This window comes from Topomyia yanbarensis, chromosome 3 (genome assembly GCF_030247195.1).
Source record: "Topomyia yanbarensis strain Yona2022 chromosome 3, ASM3024719v1, whole genome shotgun sequence".
In the NCBI taxonomy this organism is placed as follows: Eukaryota; Metazoa; Arthropoda; class Insecta; order Diptera; family Culicidae; genus Topomyia; species Topomyia yanbarensis.
Window position 1 is genome coordinate 303,833,203 of NC_080672.1, and position 23,311 is coordinate 303,856,513.

Below are 23,311 nucleotides of genomic sequence, written 5' to 3' on the forward strand. Positions count from 1 at the left end.
TATTCAAATAACTTTTGCCGTATTCATTGAAAACGGAAGTTGTCTTCAGACAACTTTAAGATTGTATCAAGGCAAATAATTTGTTTCATGGCACTATATATCTAGCTATTTGCGTTGAAAAGTTATGATCACTTTTTCGCCAAAAATGGGGTTGTTCTGAATAACAATATCACTCATTTGGGGCAAATAAAAGATAATTCTTTTTGAACTATAAATAAGGTCGTGATTGGAGTTATAATTGAGCAAAAAATGGCGAGCACGATATTTTTTTAAAATTTCATAAAAATTGATTTAAAAAAAATCTATTTTTGAAATATTAAGTGCTTATAACTTCTGAACAATAAAAGCTAGAGTTTTGATGTATTAGAAGAAAATGTTCGTCTTCAAAAACTCTGAAAAACATCTGAAAGATAGGTTGTAAAAAATGAAAACTGAAAAAGTTATATTAAAAATTTGGTTTTTCATGAATTGACTCTTTGTAATATGTTTAAATTACTTTCACGGTGAACAATATAAAAAATATAGTTTCATTTTCATGATCAAATATTGCACTTTACAATACTTTTCTATTATTTTAAATAATGGGTAGGGTGGATCTAATTTTTTTAAAATCAGAAAAATAACATTTTAATGGTTCGAGATAGAGTTTCGCTGTCTTCCACAAAATGGAAGATAATGAAATTTTGAAAAACTTTGTCGAAGACACTGAAACTCTATGTCGTATACTTTTCATTTTACAATAAATTTACCAAAAAAAATTAGGGTGTTTCTTAAAAAATGGTTCTCTTTATATAACTTTTGCAGTTTTGATTTTTCATTAAGATCACTTTAGAAATACTTTCAGATATTTTGAAGGAGAATAATTTGTCTTAATATATTGAACCTCTAGCTTCGCTCGTTAGAAAGTTATATATACTTTTTACTAAAAATAAACAATTTTTTGAGTAAATATTGCAAGATATAAAAAATATCGTATTTGCCATTTTTTGGTAATCTATACTACAAAGCATGCTATTTCATAATAAAGCAACAGTATTCAATGTTGAGTGCCCGAATCGAAGATAATTCTATTTGAAAAATTTATATTTTTTATATAAAAGTTCTTATAATTTTAAAACGAAAAAAGTTAAGTGGTTGGTGTTATAAAGCAAATTATGCGCCCTAAAATGATCTTTAAGTTGTCCATAGGGTACTTTAGCGTAAAATAAAAACTTCAAAAGTTATAGAAATAAAACCCTTTTTTAAGGAACACCCTAAAGCTTACATTTGAATTTCTGGTGCAATGGAAAATATAAAAGCTAGAGCTTTCATGTCTTTAGCAAATTTGTCTAAAATGTGTTGCTCTACAACTTCATCGAAGACAGTTAAGCTGTATCTCAAACCGTTAAAAAGTTCTATTGTAAATATTGCTAAATTTAGAACCACCCTAGCATCGGTTTAAACAAAAAGAAGGGCCTTGCAAAGTACAACAACTTTTCCAAATATGTTGTAAGTCTAAGTCATTTAATTTTAGCAAAAAGTTAAAATTCCTGCTAAATTTGCATTTTGGACCACCGTGCAGTGAAACTTTTGTCAGCAGTGGTGCGTATGGGAAATTTTCTAGTTCCTTCTGGTAGTTGGATTTGCTATGATGATTTACATGTCATCGAATAGTCTTACCAACTTTGTGGTTGTCTTTCTGCCGCGGTCGTTAACCCGTTCATACCCATGTTGTTTGTGGACAACATTTTTAAACAGCTATAACTTTTGATTGAGACAAGCTTTGCTCACAAAAACAAGTAAGGCTAATAAATGTGACTATTGCCTTTCATTTGAGTATTAACAGTTACAAGGATCAGTTTTAGAACTAAAGTTATTGCAATTAGTCTGATTGGATTCCGACAGAGCAGTGCGGCCAGGGACAGTTCACGTTGATGGCGGAAAATTAATTTTTCATATATCTTCGTTATGTTGCAATATTATTGGAAATTGATAAATCTTATCAATTTAGACTGTCTTCCGCTACGTTTTCCACGCAATTAGACTATTGCAAGTATTCTTGGAGAATTGTATTGAGCATTGGAAGGTAAAAATTGAGCAGCTTCTAACACTGCGAGGGAAGCACCTATCTTTATGAAAAAAAAGCTTTTCATGTTTCTTGGCCCCACCGTTTTCAAGAAAAAATAGTTTTAAAACCCTACCTGAACTAGAAAAAAGTTGGACATGAAAGGGTTAACTATAGGGTGATCGTCGAAGATCAGTTTTTAACGACATTCAATTAGCTAGAGGATGTCAAATATACAGATTAGAAAACTAGTCCTTAGAAACAGATTGAAAATCTTTCGGACTAATCTATTGTCTTCTGTTACCAGGAGTCGACGAGTTTAGGCAGAGTTATTACGAATCGCTCAAGTCTACCAACGCTTGTGCCTCTTTACCATGAGAACTGATTGTCAGTTCTCATGGTAAAGAGTGACAAATCTGTCTATTACTACTGTGTACTTTTCTTCATATTAGCAAAAATAATAAGACCCTAGTGTATTTATTTCGTGGTTAAATAATCTCGCATCTCAGTAAAACCGATGCTTGACCACTTATTGCCCTGTTTGCTCTTCCGCAAATTTTTCTGTTACCCGTTTTTATTCTTTACTGCACCACTGTTAAAAATATCATTTTATTTGTATTAACAGTGATTTTTGTACGGAACGCCTTTTTCGCATAAAAATGAAATTAAGATTTTTTTTGCCGAGCACGTTTGAGTGTGGTGTCTGGTTGTATACTAAGATCACAGTGATCTAATACAATTTGAAAAACTGGAAAATATTTAAATAAGAAACTTTATTCTCTCCAGTATATTCGAGTTTTGTATAACGTGACAACTACTAACCTTAAAGTGCTTATTTGAAGAGTTTCAGTTTGCTATAAAATTCTTCCGAAATTTTTCAAAAATAAATTAAAGAAAAAACATGTTTTTCGGTGACTTTTAACAAATTTGTATCTTGTTTGGTTTGAACAAATTAATGAGAGAATGTTGAGGAAGATTGCCATTTCGAACCACCAAAAACACCGATCACGATACCTACACAGTATGCTGAGTGTGGCAAAACAGTTCCTTTCATAACGTGTGACTCGTCGGAAAAACAAACGAAACCGTTACTTTCATTCTAGCTGTGGTGATCTGTCAAGATGAGTGAGTTTCAGAAGCAAGAAGTGGTGCTCCAGCCAAATACGGAGGCTATTTACTTCCGGTCTTTCCGCTTAAGGAGCATAAGGCATTCGTGATGTGAAACATTTGAGGAAGCTAAAAATGAAGGTTATGCTGACGGAAGTCGCCTTTATCGAGTTCTACCATGTCAGGCATGCAGCGCTGATCAGCAAATTAGCCCAGGCGAAACCAGTTATTTTGCATAATAACTTGTAGCACGTGGTTTCTATGACGCCGCTATAATTAAGATCCTCATATATATAGACGACGAGAAAATCAATGTTCGGCGTCAAGAACTGATACCGCTAAATAACACCGGGACCATTAAAATATTCATATCACATTTGGAAGAAATGGAATTCACTATAAATCTAGGTAGTAATTCTCCGTGTTTTTGTGGTGGTATCCCTACACATCCTATATCCTTGCATATCCATAGTCTCCAATACCATTATCCGAACAACAATTGCAAAATTTATGGCTTCTGTTCAGGTAATATTGACGTAAAAGCTGCGTATAGTATCTCAAAATTTACAGCCAGCAGGGTCATAGAGGAAGTCCACACTCGTGACCCATAATAGTATGAAACAAGGATGAAATCAGATGTTCGCCAACATGAGCATGACAGTAACCCCGATGATGACACGGAAGTGTACGAGATAGAAATGAACAACCACCAAGACGCTGTTGATTGAGAAAAATATTTCCTAGCCTAGTAAACAGGTATCCACGCGCAATCGCTAGTCGCTCGCACGAGATCAGCTGGACGACCATTAACGTTTTATCATTTGTATTATTTGCATCATGGAAATATATAAAAGACTTACAGCTCCGTTCAGCTAAGACATTGCACCGAATCGAATAAACGAATTGTATAATAAAAAAGTTTTAGAGGACACTGAGCACAAAACTCTTCAAAAATTAGCACTTTATCGTTAGTGATTGCCATGTTTAACAAAACTCAGATGCTAGATATTGGTCAGAATAAGTTAAATTATACGCAAATTGAATACCGTAAACCGGGGTGACATTGATCACTTTTCGAAGTAATCATTGCATATTTTTAGACGAAACACATTTTTTTCAAGTTTCATATTTTTAAACCATGTACTGATGTAAGGAGAACAAGATTGGATGGTATTACCTAAAATTGTCTGCTTACAGCTATTTTTCCAAAAATGATTTCAAGTTGATGTCCGTTTTCGTATTTATGGTGACTTTGATAACCTCCATGTTCACCCACATTAAGTTATTGATGTCAATGTTTTTCATTCAAATGTTTGTTTAAACTAATTCTGGAAAGATACTTATTGTTAAATAGATGTTAATTGATATTATACAAAGTATTCAATGTACTGTAAAATTCGAGTAACCAAAATTCGTATAATTTGTGTCCAACTAGAATAAAAGATTCTGAACACTTTTAAAACTGGTAAAATTGTTTTATTTCAGTGCTTTATCAATGTACAAAATGTTTCATCCATTTTAACACGTTGGAATATTGAACAATAAAAAAAAGTTGCGAGTTTTAGCTTTAAATTTTTTTAAATAATTGCCAACTAGTTTCACAAAAAATGTATTTAAAATAAACAAACTCTTAAAAGTAAATTTGGTACATCACAAAAAATCTCGCTTGTAATTTATTACTCTTGCTCAAATCTGAGATTTATTTGTTTTATAAAAAATAGACACTTTATGAAGCTTCTTAAAAATAAGGTGAAGTCAAATTTCGGTTTTTTGTAGTTTTTGTACCCAAAAACCGAACAAAATACTCAAAAAGTATGACAAACTAGTATTTCATAGGTTTAGAGTAAAAATCATTTCAAACCAAAATGATTCGGTAGACTATTCTGGTTTAAAAAGCGATGTACGAAAAAAGTTTCGAGTGATCAAAGTCACCCCGGTTTACGGTATATGTAATAGGTTAGTGCACTGTACATTGTACATTTCAATTTGATGATAACAATGTAGCCAAGAAGACGTGCCATTTTAATGCAATAGTATTTCTATTAACACCCTATTTCATGTTTATGCAGGGAATGCGTTCCGCAATAAAACATTAATCCGGAAAACCGTAATATTTTTAACAATCGAACGATAAGCAAGGAAAACATGTAAAAGTAAACAAGCCAAAAAGTGGTAGACCCGCGATTTTAGTGAGGTGTTCATATACCCACGAATTGTATACATTTGTATACTACTAACCTCGCTAATATGCCGAAACGTGCACAATATGCGTAGGACTAACTGTTGTTTTTTTTTAATCTTTTCTTCCCATCGGATGTCAAATGATGCTAAACCACATATTAGTAAATCAATTATAATAGACTTAATGTTACAATCAGCGACAGCATTTTAGTCGTTTTCGATGGTTTCCAATTAATATCTATGTAAATTTGAAAACGACGTAACGATACTGTGAACAGACATCAGTTGGCTATCACGGAGAGCGACTAATATGTTGTAACTTGTTGGATCTATAAGTCAATAAGTTGGGATTATTGTCTCGATTTCATGTATTTAGCATGTGACATTCTTTCGTTTTATTTTTGTTCGCTATGACATAATAAAATGAGCTAGTTATATTGAAGGTACTATCAACGATACATTTAACAAATTTTTCGCAAATTATAAGATAGTAGTAATCAGTGTTTAGTGATTTTCTTTCCATTTGTGGACAATTTTCTTTAATAGATTAAATTCTGAGCAGTTTTCTTTAGTTGATTAAATCGTTGAAATATATATTTTAATCCTATTGATCACCAAGACTCTTTCCTGGCCGGGTCACTGATTTGCCAGGTCTAGGCCAGCCTTGAAAATAGTTTCATTTAAATAGAATATATCAAAAAATTGTGTTAGCTTGATGCCATAGAATTGGTAATAATAGCAAGACGCCAGATCAAGCATTTCTGCGCATCTACAAATCGCTTGCTAAATCAGAAGCTTTGGTGCAAATTTCGTCATCCTCTTCGTTTGAACATTCTAACAATATTTTTCTACTCATTTCGATATAGCGCCTTTCTACACCTTGCAAACGTGTAGTTTGGAATAACTTGCATTTTATAGCTCTGGGAAGAATTGTCGTCATATTCGGTTAGCATATAAATACTTTGAACTCTTGAAAATCCGTTGTTGCAACGAGAGTAAATTGTAACTTTAAATAAATAATAAAATCAAATTCAATATCAATAATCCGTCGATGTACTATAGCCTTTCTTGTGACAAAGAACATGTTTTTATGCAATAATAATCTCCGACAGGGAAACTTGTATTAAACCAATTTGCGCATTATGGGCACAAAACATAACTTAAATTAAGCTTGATTTTTATTGTGTTTCTAATTTATCTCATCAGTAACTAGCACCAAACTAAACTAGTACCCAAATTATCACTAGTTAGATATACAAAATTTGGAATTATTTTTATAATGAACTTCTCAAAATTTCATCAGATCAGAATTAAAGATTTTTTAAATAATTTTTAAGCCCCTCCCGAAACAAAATCCTGGCTACGGACAGCAGAGTGTATATCGAAATTATTAAAACGCAAAAGCAATAAGAGGTTCAACTTCGAATCAATACAGTTTATTTCATAGGATAATTAAATGATAATATGTGACGCGTCAGTTCATTCTAGATTCAAAATGTAAGGAATATGGTACGGGTTATGGAAACCATTACGAATGAGACTTAATATACAAACGCTCGATCGCTGCGCGATAATTCAAAACTAGATTTACACAACTACGCGATCTCACAAACACAAAAACTGGCGATTGACTAACAAGCGGCCCAGATAGCTCCTAGCCAAGAATTCTTTTTTTTTTCGAGAGTTGTCCTACTGGAGCTGTAGAGCTAGGTTCTCGGAAGGGCTCCCCGTCAGAATCACATACTACAATTTGCAGACGAGACAGGCAATGTCGCCCAATAAAACACTGCAATAGGCCAATTGTAGCGGGCCGTGATTCTGAATGTGATATTCTTTGTACGGTTCAGGCATGTGCGGGCGTAGGGACTCGGAATCGCGTGTATCATCGCGAAGGGCTCGAATATTTGTACGTTAATGTGCTCGATCGCGTGTGCGTTTGTATGTTGCGTGTGCTAACGTGTAACTTCGCGTGCATAAATTCTATTTCATAACCGTGTGCCTTTCGCATATTCGCGTGTGTTCTAGAATGATCGCGCGCGGACCGTGAATCTGATACTTAATTTTTTGTGTACGGTTCAGATTCCAGAAGGAAGTGGGTTCTTCCATATCATTAGAGATCCCAATCATGTCGTCGTAGAACGCGTGGTCTAGTGGATATGAGCTTTATTTTTTTTTTGATTGGTCCAACTGAATGTATGGACCTAAATTGCTAGAATAAAGGTTAAAGATTTCCGGACGTGACCGATTCATGATCGCGCATTTGCGGGTTGGCGTTTGAGATCGCGTTTGTAACTTCGTAAGTACTAAAACGTTCACACAATTGCCGCAGTGTTATCAAGTTTACGCGATCGCAGGCATAGGTGTGCGTAGATGATCGCGAAGGGCTTAAGCGTTCGTATGTTGACGTGTTTGTCCCGTGTGCTCGCGTGTATGTGACTTCGCGTGTATAAATTCGATTTTGAAACCCTGCGGCGATTTATATATTCGCGGACCGTCATTCTGATCTTTCGTTTTCGGTTTACGGATCACATTCTGACAGGGAGAGAGTTACCCCATATCACTAGAGTTTCCGGTCATGTCGCCATGGAACGTTTTGTCTAGTGGATATGGTAGTTATTTTTCAATTTTATTATTTTTTTAATAATTAACAAGGACCTAGATTGTTTGTACCGAGGATAGATACTTCCGGACGATCCCGATTCATGATGGCGCGAGCGCGGGAGTTTGTAGGTTGACACTTGAGATCGTGTTGGTAAGTTTATGAGTGCTGAGATTTTCACCTTATCACCGGGGTGTAATCATGTTTGCGAGTTCGTAGGTTGCTTGGAAAATCGCGAGGGGCTCTAACGTTTGTGCGCTGACGTGATTTTGTAACGTGTGTTCTTGAATGGTTGCGCGAACCGTGAGTCTGATATTAAATTTTCAGTGCGCGGTTTGAATTCTGGCAGAGAGTGGGATCGTTTATATCGATAGGGTTCCCGGTCATGTCGCCATGAGACGTGTTGTCTAATAGGTATGGGTGTATTTTCTTAATTGGTCCAGCTGAAGGCATGGACCTAGGCTTCTAGGATCAAGGATAGACTTTCGGACGTGACCGATTCGTAATCGCGTGCACGATGGCATTTTTGTAGGTTCCCGCTGAGACCGCGTTTGAGAATGTGTGAGTGTTAAGACGTTCAGTAGAATGGCAGTATAGGACTCGAAAAGAAGAAATAAAAGACAATATATGAGAGACGTAATAGATTAGATAGGTACAAGATACAGCTGAAATTATGATCATCACATGAGACATACATTAGTACTTCAAACACTACTAATACTTGAATAGCCAATCACCACACATAGCACATCCTTTCTCAATTATCTATTTGTTACTGGTTGATTGTTGGTTATGAGCTGGTGAATAGAGGACAGGTATAGAACAGACAAAAGGCTCATATCAGCCCTCCCGGCCTCCTCGACACACCACTATCGAGGCGTATTGTAATCAACATCTTGAAGCGGGCTTCTTATATAAATCAAATCCTCAGTAGTCATAATGTTTGGCGGATTATTAACATGAGAACTAATTAACCTCTAGTAGTAGAACTTGGTGCAAATAAAAACTAAAAAGAGCGAAGGTCCTTATATTCTGATAACTCTATTGAATATATTGTGGCTTGATGATGTTTACAATACCGTCAATCCCATCAACCTGCGAGAGGGAGATAGCTCCTAGCCAAGAATTCGAAACATTAATTATCCTGGCTTAGCATAAAGTAGGTTTATGCACCTGTTGCATCAATTTGAAGGTTAACGCTAACTTAACTTCCTATGGATAAAAAACAAGCGTTACAAGCTAAGACTGTGCTGTGAATCCCAAAATGTTGAGGATTTTGTTGCATAGTTTCAAACACAACAGCAATATGCTAGTCAGTACACAGCCAGGACATTGAAAACTCAATTATCACATAGATATTATTCAGCGTGTTGAGTATTATTCGTGTGGTCTTTGTGGATCCGATTACCAGTAATGCTATTGCGTATCTCGATGTTTTGATTTCCCATGCATAGACGAAACTATGTACAGAGAGCTAAAGGGTGTCCCACATCAAATTGCACCACGGAAAAAAAACACTGTGGAAAATAACCCGTTGGGCATTTTTCCTTAAAAATTTGGGTAGAAATAGAAGTGTATTGTTTACACTATATGTTTATCGTTGCCAGTTTTTTTCGAAAATTGGAAACAATGGCTCACTCGGAAAGGAACGTTGCGAATTGATTTTGCGCAAGCACCTTTAAAATCCCCAACTCTCATCGGAATAGCGGAAAACAACTCGGAATCGTGCTGTCAATGGTGCGTCATGTGATTAAACGATACTACAAAACTCTGAACATCGAACTGCAAGAGAAATGCGGTCAGAATGAATGTTCTATTAGTGATCAGGTTCACAAACGTGTAGTGAAAGCGTTTGAGCGTAATCACAATCCTTCGGTCAGGGATGTGGCCAAAAAGTTGAATCTGTCCAAGTCTTTTGTCCAAACAGCCAAGGACCAGGAGCGACTGCATACGTACAAAGTGCAGAAGGCTCCAAAACGTGACGAACGGCAAAATACGGTGAGAAAGTCACGGGCCCGGAAACTACTACCAGATACTGACGAAGCCTCATTCTCTCATCATGGATAAGACTTACATCAGGCCGAACTTCAGGCAGCTTCCGGGGCTCCTGTTCTTCACCGCCCAGCACAAGTTTGATGTTCCGGTGGAAGTAAGTAAGCAGAAACTTGCAAAGTTTGCCAATAAATAAATGATTTGGCAAGCGATTTGTTCATGTGGTAAACGGAGTGCGCCGTTCGTGACTACCGGGACTGTAAACCGGGAGATCTACCTCAAGGAGTGTCTACAGAAGCGTCTGCTTCCTCTGCTGAAGCAAAACGAGGGCCCTATGAGGTTCTGGTCTTCGTGCCACTATTCAAATATTGTCCTGCAGTGGTACGAAGCCCACAGGGTTACTTTCGTAACCAAGGACGTGAAACCCCCCCCCCCTCCTCCTCCTGACGCACCGGAACTAAGGCCCATCGAAAAGTAAAGCGTTGATCGTAGAGCAGTGGAAGAGGCACTTTTGTCTTTTAAAAGGGAGGCTACGAGAATCGGACTGACTATAAACTCTGACCAGACAATTTAGACAAAGACAAAATGCAGGTGATCGCTGGTAGAGAACGAGGCAGTTCGGTACGAGGTTGTCGACGAATGATCTGTGATAACGATGTTAGCTGTTGGGGCTTCGAAAAGGACTTTCTACGGTTGACGAGGTCAGCCAAAGGTCCGTAGCCCACAGCCGCTCCCAAAGCTTGCTCTATACAAATCGCTAATACTCCATGTTGCTTTGTACGGCCATAAGGCTTGGGTGTTCAAACAACAGGCTACCGAGTACTCGATGTGTTTGATTGCACAGTTCTACGATCAAAAATCGGAGGCACAGTAGAAAATGGAGAACGACGCAGAAGCATGAACCACGAACTGTATCATGCATACATACATGCTGACATTGGAAGGCTAATAAAACACGGTATACTACAACGGGCTGGACATGTAGTGCGAATGCCAGAAGAGAGATCAGCTAATGTTATGCTGAGCAAAGAATCTGGAAGAGGTCGTGCTTCGAGGCAGACCTCGCGCTCGCTGGTTGTGTGCAACTGAGGAAGATTTGCGTGCGGCGGGCGTTCAAGAAGACTGGTTAGTGGCGGCCCAATATTGAGTACCCTGACAACCTAAAATACAATCATGATTCGGAGTATCCGGATTGTTCGTCCACTATGAAGATGATGATGATGAAATGAGGAATGGGCCAATTAGACTATTTTTATGGTCCCAGACTATAATTCATTGGATTGGTACCAAAATAATCGCTTCATGCAATGATTTGGATAAGCTGCTTCTGAATTTTTTTTGGACAATTTATCCATTTTTGGTATAAAAGAGATATGCAAAAATGACAAATTATTAGGGTTTTCAAAGATACCTATTTTTAAGGATTGGGTTAAGGATGATTTTCTCAAGTAATTTAAGGGCGTTGAACCCATATTTAATACAAAAAGTTTTACAAAAATGATATATAATCATTATTTTATCGAATTGCTCGTAATGGTTCAAGTACAGAAAGGCTTTTAAATAGCCTCTGAATTTATTTTTGACAATTGATGAACTTTACTGAACATTCAGGGGTTTCAAAAATAAAGTGGTAATGGTCAAAATAAAATGCGTTTGTGCAATATTGATTCATGAGTTTTTATAACGCTTCGCATTATAATGGAAGTAAACTTTTTTATAATTACGAAGATACTCCATATTTACACATACTTGGTAGGAGCAAAGGACTTAAATGCAATTTCCTTACGTTTCATATAAACATATACAGTAGGATTCCGTTTTTGGCAACAATTTAATTTTTTTCAGTTGCCAAAACCGGAACCGTGCCAAAAATGAAACCTTATTTTTAAAGTTTGGATTTTCAATTTACGACTTCAAAAATGTTTCAAGGATTTTTAATCATATGTGAAATTTCCATTTCACATATGATTAAAAATCCAGAAAAAAAATAAGAAAATTCAATTTTATTCATGATTTTATCTAATTCAGACGTCGTACAGTGGGGCAAGCTTTCGACGCTCAAAACCTCTACCGCCCTGGGTATATATATTAGAGGATTAGTGTCTTCAGCAAAGTATCTTTGATGGAAATGATTATTATTTTGACAACTTTGGTTTTGATCTAGATAAGTAGAAACTGATCTAGATCAGTTCTATCTTTTGATAGAGGCATTCTATCAAAAAATTTCTTCGGCCAAGTTGTTTGTTTTGTTATTTTTAACACATGTAATGAAGACATTTATACTTTATAACCTATGTAGATGGCGCTACATGACATCTTTTAAAAATACTCGAGAAAATGAATTTTAACATTTGTTTATGAAAAATATACAACAAAAAAAATGTTTCAAAGAGTGATAAATGTTATCATGACATGTAAAGGTTGTTTTCATCAAAAATATTTAAAAAATTTACAAAATTTGTAATAACCCAGGAAGCGGCAGATGGCGGTAGCTGGAATTTTGTAGAGAGCTTTAACTTTATAACCAGAGAAAATAGTGGGGCAAGGTGGGCCTTTTTTCTGCAGACAAATGAAATGAGGAAAAAATATAATTCAAATGAAATAGTTCGCTAGAGAACTTTTGAGTAAACTAAAATATATGCAAATATTTTCTTGTTTTTGAATTCAAATATAATATTTCGGACTGAGAATAAATTTATCAAGTAATTCATAAAGTAATCTTATTAAAATTCCTTCTGTGTCTAGTCCTTTCTGTAGTTTTCCAAATTGTAGTTCAGTCATAAGGCTGTGCTTATTCTTTGCAAGAAATGTTTATCAATCAGTTTTCAAAATAATGCTCATTTGCATCCAAGATACTTTTCCGACAAGACACAAATCCTGTGTCTCGTCCAGTAGAATTCTCACAATCTTCGCGCACTTCTCGAGTGCAGTTCCCCCTCATTACGAGGGTGTAAAATATCATTTAATTCGAATCGCTTTTCTTCGGTCCACTGAACGTATAAACTCAAACAATTCACTGAACGGTAGTGTTGATTTCTGAAAATTATTGAATATTTTTGTTTAAAAAGCACTGCTCTTTTAAAAATAAATGAATTTATTAATTTTCCATAACTAACCAATCGTTGATCTTTCAAACGGAATTGATAGATTCAAAATCGAACTGCAATGCTTGGAGATATATAGGTTTGAAGAAAACCATTTTTGTTGTAAAAGTCACTTGCAACTTGTCCATATTATACATAAATATTGCATTTCTATACTTATTGTAATCATTAAATACAACAGGTATAGTGTAAAATACAGGTAACCCTCAAATGCATAACGCTGTTTTAAAACAACATCGCGAAAAACATCTCAAAATTATCACAGTAATGTATTAAAACTATGAAACAATTTTCACAAAATTAAAAAAAAGATTTGCGCCTTTGAGGGTTAATATGACTCCCATGTTTGGAAATGAAATCAAATGTGATATCAATTGATACAAAACCTATCTATTGCACATTTTTGAAGACTTATTATGTACAACAAAACTGTTGCCAAAAACGGAACCCATTTGTTGCCAAAATCGGAGTGTGCCAAAAAGGGAGCATGCCAAAAACGGAACGTGCTAAAAACGGAATCTTACTGTACTTAAATCTTCGATAAAATTCTTATATGGATTAGAGTAAAAGTCTATAATATTGACACTTTCTTTCCTATATCTTTGGGTATCTTTTGCTCGATCGCTCATTTTGTTAAATCACAAAATAAACTGAATTTAAGGAATGACCTGTATGGTATCTTCTAACTACATCTATTGTTCGGCATTTTTCCGCATAATGAATCATAGCCTTCTGATGATTTCAAAAGGGTTGTATCTTACATTCATAATTTGTAAAAAAACAAACGCCCACAACCTAATTTGGAGGAGCTTCTGATGCATGGGCGTTTGCACGTAGATTTATGACAACCGAATCGAGCAAATGGGCGCTTAAAACTTTTGTTCCATAGAAGTCTCCGAGAAAAATGAATAAAGCACAAGATTCGCTCTGGGGTTGCATCCAAACTTACCAACCAAAATATAAGCGTCAAAACGCCTAGAAACTTGAAATTTATTATTGCACAAAATAAAAATTTTGGGGTATCGATGAAATTACTGCAAAAATGTTCGTTAGTTCGAATTTAAAAGCAATGTTACAAAAAAGTGTACAATATTGCACATTTTCTAATTTGAGATCAATAAACCAATAAAATGGGAATCGGAATCGTCGGACACGACCATCCCAGCCAATATTCAGGGTATGTTGAGCAAGTACTTTCTTAACGGTAGACCACAGCTTCTTTGACGCACGCAAACGTTGTACAGTGAAAACCCGTTTTTATCAGCCCCCCAGTTTTTTCAGCTTTGTAACCCGAATTCGACAGCCAGCCACCACTGGAACTATTGGTACACCATCACTTTTGTTACACTTACCCTAGATGTACTGTATCTCCTGAAAACATTCATCTAAACTAAATTTATACAAAAGCTACATCGTCAATCAACGACTCAACCATTGCAACTATATATGCACCTAAATAAACAACTTTAACTCAATTCTCATGAATATCCAATTTTTGGTTCGACTTGACCTTGGCAAATTTCAGGTCCGACAATCGGGTCATATGAAACGAAACCTTGACTCACTGCACGAGTCAGCAACGATTTGCACTACACAAGCAAGGATTTGTAATTTAAGTTCCTACAAGCTAGCCCGAATCGTGTATGCATTTATTATAATGTTTCTGGCCTCTTAATTAACGAACCGAGCGAGACAGACTAGGCAGGTATAGGTAGTCATCGAACGAAAACTGGATTCGGAACTGGCAACGCCGTGTGATTGCAAAAGAGCAGGTATTTCTGCAGGGCAAATCGACATTCACTCCGTATAAGATGGAAGCCCTAGAAACATTTCGCCGCAACAGATTACTCAGCTGGCTTCATTTAATTCTTTGGTTTATACGCTGCTGTTACATCGTCGCTAATCAATTATGCACCAGATTACTAATCATTATCAGCTCTTCTCAAAAGGTGTCTTCCATGATTCCAGTATGACACTAATATTAGGCTTTCACGTTTCACTTATTTTTGCTAGGTAAACCCATATAGGCCGGGTTAACTTTCACACAACCTTCGGGCACACACCGTAAACCACACTTTTGTACCATATTCCATTTGAATTGACCAAGCAAATGCCAACTGGGCACAGTATCACCAAAAAGTTATTCCAGCTTCTAGGCACTTCCGAAAGAACCTGACACACAAAAAGCTCCTTCTCTCGCTTCGGCGGGTGCTACTCTGGTTGAATGTAAAATACGTGTGTGTTCGACTGAAGAGCAAAGTCCCAGCAATAGCAGCAGCAGTTGAACAAAAAGCAACAAACAGCTCTCCTTATGCCTACACCTACCTACCACTAACCGCGGAACAACTTTGCGCGAGGTGTCACGAGCTTGAAGCCTAACGAAAAGCGAAAACCACAACCAATCCGTTTGAACACTTGCGAACGACTAACGAAAATATGGGTGGTGTTTGGCGTAGGCCAGCAAAGCAGCACGGAAAGTAACTAGTGTGAGTGTGTTATTTTCATTCGCCGATTGACAGTTGGGGGGACGGGTCCAATTGGAATTGTGGGTGGTGTTGGGTGAGTAGAGGAAAGCTTGCACGCTTTGTTTTAAAGCTTTTACAGTTGAGAAAAACATGTGGTTTTATGTGATTGCTGTTTGGTGATTGTGCACTTGTAATTGTGACAAAATTTCAGTCGTTTAATTATTGAAATTTCATGAATATTATAACCGTTTGTTTGTTTGGCTTGCACAAAAATTATCGAAAGACCCCCTTTAAGCATGCTGTTAGTAAATAAAGTGGAGCGCGTTCACATGAAGTACTCAAACACAGAGCCTCATTGAGGAATTTTTACAGGTACCCGTCTAGTTAAAAACCGTTTGCGACAGAGTCCAAACAATAAGCCTGTTTTATAGGATTCATTAATAACACTAGTTTTCAAAATAAAAATAGAAATCTGAACTTTAATATTCGAACACCATTTCTGATGTAAAATTTTGTGCTGAGTCCGAAAACGAGGTCCAAAAAATTTACAGTAGAACAGTTTTCGAGTTACAGTACAAAAATGAATTTCACCTTTAAAATTAAATGCGTTCAGTGAAATCCAAATACCTCCGGTTGTAGTGCATCGATATGAAATATTATAATGTTGAATTAAAGGTAATTGAATGCACTTTCGATCGTTAGAAGCTTTTGTTTTAGTGCGACTACTGGTTCTGGCGTTATTTACGAATCTATTGAACTTTTTCTTGACTTTTCGTCATTTTTTGAAGAAAAATGAGCGTTTGGTCAATATTTTGGGCAAGATAATGCATTCCTAAAAATATATATTTTTATGGGAAATTGAAGCCTATTAATAACCAATGAAAATAAGTACTTACTAGTATAAATCGGATGGAAATGGTGAAAGTTATTCAATTTTTGTAGAATGGAGATTTTTGAGTTTCTCTGGGTCAAATTATTGAACCGTCTCGATTCCAATGTTTCTAGGCTTTGTTTCATAATATATGAGGGACTCTCTGTCCGGATTCTGTTAAACAAGTAAGTGGAAGAATTTTGAGAAAATTTAATGTGGGGTAATATTCGAACTCGTTTACCCAAATGATTCAAGACTTCTTAAAACAATAATTTTAGGCTTATTGAAATTATAAGTCATCGAATGATTGGTATGCAATACTGCGTGTAATATTTACAAGTGTATTACATAAAATAACACTCTTATGCTACAAAACTCGTTTAAAAATTAATCATCACACGTCATAAAATTCGTTTTTTGAAACGCTAGCTGCTCAACTGGATTTTGTACAATGTTAATACAAACTATACGAATCCGTAGAAATATGTGATACTACATACGTCAAGAATTATAAAATTAACAATTTGTAAAACTTTTAATTTGTTATCTTTCACAGAATATCTAGCAGTTCATGTTTTGAAATTATGAAGGACATCGAATAAGACTTATTTTAGGTTTAAAATCTCAAAATCTGAACTTCAGAATGATTTGAAGAACGTAGAATATTTTGTAATTGCACTTAGATGTTTTACGAAATATATTGTAGTATATTGAAATTTTGTGAACCAGTACAGTAAAATCGGTACATCGTAGAAGCCAATGTGAATCCCATATAATTTCAAATTATAAACTTCAAGACGTTTTAATAACGTAAAATAAATTGTTAGTAGAACAAAACGTGACGAAATAGGTGGATAAGTTATCATTCGTGAAGCTAGTGTCCGAATTTAACATTTTGCACCGTCATAAGCTTCCGATGTGTGAATCCAGGCGTTGTAGAGTGTGCAGTTTACAATGTTTCTTGAACACATGCGATTCTGTATGACACATTTGAACATTATGCGTATTTTTAATGCCAAATTTTTGATGACATTACTCTACAGAGCCTGAACTTATTGTTTTAAGAAGTCTTGAATCATTTGTATAAACGAGTTCGAATATTACCCCACATTAAATTTTCTCAAAATTCTTCCACACTTACTTGTTTAACAGAATTCTGACAGAGAGTCCCTCATATATTATGAAACAAAGCCTTGGAAAATTGGAATCGAGACGGTTCAATAAGTTGATCCAGAGAAACTCAAAAATCTCCATTCAACAAAAATTGAATAACTTTCACAATTTCCATCGTATTTAAACTAATAAGTGCTTATTTTCGTTAATCATTAATTGGCTTTAATTTCCTATTAAAATATATTTTTTAGTATTGCATTATTGTGTCCAAAATATTGACCAAAAGCTCATTTTTCTTCAAAAAATGACGAAAAATCAAGAAAAAGTTTAATAGATTTGTAAATAACTCCAGAACCAGTAGTCGCACTAAAACAAAATGTTCTAACGATCAAAAATGCATTCAATTACCATTAATTCAACATAATAATATTTCATGTCGATGCACTACAACCGGAGATAGTTGGATTTTACTGAAGACATTTTTAATTTTATAGGTGAAATTCATTTTTGTACTGTAACTCGAAAACTGTTCTACTGTGAATTTTTTGGACTTCATTTTCGGATTTAGCACACGATTTTACATTGAAAATGACCACCAGCTTATTTAATTCAGAAATGCTGTAAACTAGTGTAATTAAGCCCTATGCTATTTTTGTTTTTTGTTTCGATGTAGTTCGTGCTAAAGAACAGTGAGTTCATGTTTGTAATAATCAGTCGGACAAATGTGCGTAAATTTGGTATGGATGCATGGATTCCAATCGAATTCGAAAGGGGGGACGGGCATAGCGTAGTTGGTAAATCGATTGCCTTGTACGCAGCTCACCTGGGTTCGATTCCCAACCCCAGCACATAGGGTTAGATATTTTTCCAACCCGAAATTTTTAACCCGAAAAAATTAAATGGTTGTGTTAGCGCTAATCAACGGAAGGCAAGTTAATATACTAGTAAAATCGAGCAGCATCACAAACGATCTAGAACATTCCCGCAGTACATTTTTGCACGTATGATCACAACACATAGGCAGCGTTGCCAACATTTTTTTCAAAAAAACAGGAACCATTCTGGAAAAAACTAGATGCTCGAAAAAAACCTACTTTAAACTTGTAATGTCAACGATTCAATGAACGTAATTTTAAGTAAACAAGTATGTTCCATAACGTTAACTGAAAAGTTGAGTCGGTTTTTTGATATTGTTGTCCAAATTCAAAAAGGAAATATAAAAGCATTCCAATTTTATTGCAATAGACCTTTCTTGTCCGACCTAACCCCTATTTTTCTTATTTTTGATCGAAAGATATCATATTTTTAAGACCATTCACGGTAAAATGAGATTTTTAGGACCTTCCCTGATTTTTTAATGATTTTTTGAAAATTGAAAATTGCAAGAATGTTGAGTAATATTTTCACCAAATCAAGAATGGTGAGACTCGAAATACCTGTTTCGGCAGCACTGTTTTGCAAATTTCAGTTTGCTTTATCGGCAACACTGCAAATGAAGTGGTGAATCGCGATACTAAGTTCATTACTTTACGGTGACGTCACAAATGAACTCGAGAGTGTATCTTTGACAAATTGCTATAGAACATTGCATGAAAATGTATAACCTCACATTTCTGACAGTTCAGAGAGTTTGTTTACATGGACTCAGAAAATTTTTGATTTCACCCAGAACAAAGCTTGGTTCGAATTGCTTTTATATTCTAAGACCATGTAAACAAGCTCGCTAAACTGTCAATCTTGCAATGTCCCATTACTATTATAAGGTCTTGAAAAAATTATTTAAATCTGTAAAACTAACTCGATGCGGTAATGCCCCCCAAGAAAACATTCCATCGCACCATCTATATTTACGTGAGTGGAAAATACGAGTTATACATATTTCGACGTAAACCTAATGGGTTAGGTGCCATCATTGCAGGTGCCCAGTAAGGGTAATGTAACACTACGAATCAGTAGTAGCCGATTACATCGAGGAAGCACTCATCCAGCAAAAACTATCCAACGGATTCGTTCCGGAAAGCGTTGGATCGCGTTCTGATTGAAAGATTCCACGTTTTGGTAGTTGCACCCTAGTACCGAATTACGATTCCAACACGGTATTCCCACCGGTATCATAATCGAATTTGGTACCAGATTGTAAATCTTTGAAAAATAACTTAGGACTCGAGGTTTTGCTTACGTGACACGGCGACCAACTTAACATGCTGAACTACATGCTCTGGCTATAGTGTTCGACATTTTGAAATTCGCGCTATGCGATAAGCACGAGTTTGATAAGGGACGTTTTAACAAACTGCTTCAACGGCTCAAATTAGTGAAACAAGATGAAACCAAGAAAAAGTTTTTAATTTTATGTAGTTGAATAATTTCATAATCCCACAGAAATCTATTGGTTTGAATATTAATCCGGTAAAGGAATCTTCCTTTCAACAAAGAATCACACCAAATTCCCAAGGAAGATATTAACTAAGACATTGAAACGTAACCGTATAGCTTCTAATCTAATTTTGCTCAGTATTAACATTAGTCTGTATATTTCATCCATGGAACTATAAAAAATCGACTAATTCATCAACGCGGCGCTGCTGACGGAATCAGACTGTTTAATTCAAAGATAGGGATGTGATGTAGAGGGTACAGCATTTTTCAAGAACTTTTTTTTTAAATTGCTCCATGCAAATGCACCGTATGCGACAAAGATTTTATCCACAACATTTTAGTCTATCTGCAAACGTTCATACGGGTGACTATCGTCACTAGTGTCAAGTGTTTCTTTGCTAACGATTTAGATATTTTCAGACGGAATATACTAGTAGCCTATCATAGACAGGAATATATCAAGCAGAATGATGGGAAACAGGCAGAATTTGTTATATCAACCATAATTTCACCAGGACTTCGGGAATTCGAGATATGTGAGAAGCGTTTCTCCCGAAGAAATAACTTTCGGATCTATTTGTGATATCTGCTCAAATGTATTCACTAGAAGCGGGTGCAGCAAATGTATTTAGAAATAGAAATGTACCGTGAGCGGCGACAAAATCCCTCAACGCTACCCCACCGATCACATGCGGATAAATAGGATAAGCGATCGTTTAAATGCGCGTGGGCCAAAAATTTGCACAGACAGCGATATGCTCCTATATATACGACTAGTGAACCTAAATGTGATGAGATTAGATTGAATATTTTTCTACGAAAGTTATCTTCGACTAACCAGGCTTTCCAGTCACGAAAAGGGACCGCGTCAGCATCACATGCGATGAATATGCATAACTGACGGTCATGGTGTTGAGCGGCTGACCCTGAAATCTATCCCAGACCCGTATTCGTTCGTCCAGTCCGACCGATATTGCGTAACTCGGGGAACAGGCAAGTGCGACGATTGAGTCGTCATGGGCTTCAATTTTGTACATACAGGCACCTATAGATAACCAATTAATTTAATTATGTAGATTTAGGCCATACCGTAAATTTGGCTGACATACCCCGTATCAAGTCCCACACGCATAGCACACCATCCTGGTAACCAGATGCGCCCATATCGGCCTGCCACTGGCCTATGAAAATACATGTGATAGGACCGCAATGGCCGTTTAGGGTGAACTGCAATAGGTGGCTATCGAGCCGAAACTATTATAAGGTCTTGAAAAAAATATTTAAATCTGTAAAACTAACTCGATGCGGTAATGCCCCCAAGAAAACATTCCATCGCACCATCTATATTTACGTGAGTGGAAAATTCGAGTTATACATATTTCGACGTAAACCTATCGCTATCGAGCCGGAACACTTTAACAGTGTGGCCCTGGCTGCCAGTCATGACTGTACCGCCCGCCACTTCCAAACATGTCGACGGTGACCCTGCTGTGAAACTCCATGATACTCCTCGGATACGTGATGTTGAGCTGGCAACGCTGTGGACGGATTTGAGCCGGCGGATAGCGGAAATAAACTAATGCTTCCTGCCGAACCGGTGCGTTCGTGGGCTAAAAAAGAATAAGAAATAAGGCACTTGATGAAATACTCATTACAGACTGAAAATTAAATGACTTAGAATATGCAGTATTTAAAAGAAGTAAAATCTTTCTGTTCTGCGCCCTAGGTGAGCTAAAAAAATTGCTTGAAACATAGAACTTACTTCGCCCATATGCAGACGTAAATCCCCAATCGATCTGACAACCTTGCGTGTACGTTTCCAGTCTCAGAAAATCGATTCTTCCACTCAACCGTGCGACTATCACTTTGTCACCGGCGAGCTTTATGTTAGTTACCCCATTGTTGTGGGTGTTTTCGGCTTCATATATACCCTGCAATGAAACGTCCGTCAATAGTTGTAATAAAAAACAAATGACTCCAAACAATTTACCATAAAGTTACCAGTCGTTCCCTTCCAGAACTCCAACCGCCTGAGAACATTCGCTAGCGCTCATCTGCTCCCGGGGTGGGATGAAGCCGTATGATTGGACTTACTCTCCACCGCTGCTACATCATAGCCCTTGGTCGAATTATTCCACAAAAACCGAATTTGCAGATCCGCACAAATACAAACCTTTTAGGCATACACGATTATCATTTGTGAAATGTTTCTCACACTGGACGGTAACACGAAACCATTCTGGGTTAATATTTTCCTGCATCTCATTCTGATGATTGTGCCTGGTGAAGTTAAACTGTAGTTTTTTCTTCAGCTTGAAAGCAAAACTGGTCGGCGAACTCTCAGGAAACGGGAGACAGCTGATGTTTTTGGATTCCTTGGCAGGATGAAATACATCACGGCTCACAGAAAGTATATGTAAGCCGTGGAAATACATTATCAGATAGGTAGAGAAAACAGGAAAAAACAAAAAAGATGTCATCGATGTTTGAAGAGCACTTTTCACTTTAAAGCAGCGTTGTCAGATGGTTTTGTATAATAGGTTTGTTCTAGTACACAGAAGCTGCTCCGGAGCAAACAGAAGCAAAAAAAAAACTTGCTTTTTACTCCAGTTTGCTAACGGAAGAAGAAAAAAGCGAACATAGGAACGATTTTCTCTCTGTTTGCTTCGGAGTACTTCCACTTTCTACTGGTACTGGAACAAATCTAATATCGGTATAGTTCTAAATAAAAATAAGGTATACATCGGTGTGAAGATGTATGCTAACCAAAAGTTACCTGCAACTGCAAATTATTGGTTTTAAATTATAAATCATTCTAATGTTATGTAATCAAATCTACTGAGCTCAATCGATTTCAGAATCGGTTGTTGAGCTTCATTTGAAGTTTTGATAGTAACCTGGCAGATTGCTGAATCAATTTTCGGATGATTTGATGTGGAAAGGTGAATACATTTTCTAAAAAGGCCCATACGTAATATTAATTGATCTTATTATACGAAAATCGTTATTTTTTGGTAAGAAAAAAGAAATCGGTATTTTTAGTAACTTTATTGGTATTGAAATTAAAAATCGGTTTAAATATCGATAAATCGGTATATTCTGCAACACTGTTTTGGGGTTCATCTACGTCAAAACAAAGTTTTTGACAAATTCGAATGAACTCTTGGAGTTCATACCCAGTAAACGAAACGGCGAATAGCCAGAATAAAATAGATGCCGGCGAGCGGTAGGCTACTGGAACTTTGTTATAGGCTACCCGCCGTAACTTTATTTCATATTCCCCACTGGAAGTTCATCCAAATGGTGTAAAAGTATGGAGAATCAAGGTAAAATAGGACAGGGGAATACAGAGTAAAAGGGGCAGTTCGAAGAATTTTTGATTTTTTCAATAGTTAGAGACACCAAATTAACGTGACAGTATTCAGAATCGATCCAGCGATGAAAACGGAAGCTGTT

General features: G+C 36.3%; 2 protein-coding genes across 19 annotated transcripts in view; both read right to left on the bottom strand.

Annotated features, from left to right (window-relative positions):
* The window catches only part of LOC131686915 (inositol 1,4,5-trisphosphate receptor), a 135,227-nt gene extending 119,781 nt beyond the window's left edge, over positions 1 to 15,446 (bottom strand). For 3 of the 18 annotated variants that reach the window (XM_058970936.1, XM_058970938.1, XM_058970926.1), the window contains exon 1: positions 14,943 to 15,320. The gene's annotated coding sequence lies outside the window, so the exon portion shown is untranslated. The other 15 variants (XM_058970937.1, XM_058970941.1, XM_058970942.1 and 12 more) reach the window with 13 other exon arrangements.
* Positions 15,447 to 21,175: 5,729 nt separating this feature from the next.
* Positions 21,176 to 22,353, bottom strand: LOC131686921 (uncharacterized). The gene is made up of 3 exons (XM_058970952.1): positions 21,846 to 22,353; positions 21,618 to 21,786; positions 21,176 to 21,465 (listed from the first exon to the last, which is right to left on the bottom strand). Exons 1-3 carry the CDS (start codon positions 21,846 to 21,848, stop codon positions 21,296 to 21,298), a joined length of 342 nt encoding a protein of 113 aa, XP_058826935.1. The 5' UTR covers positions 21,849 to 22,353; the 3' UTR covers positions 21,176 to 21,295.
* Between the last annotated feature and the right edge of the window lie 958 nt (positions 22,354 to 23,311).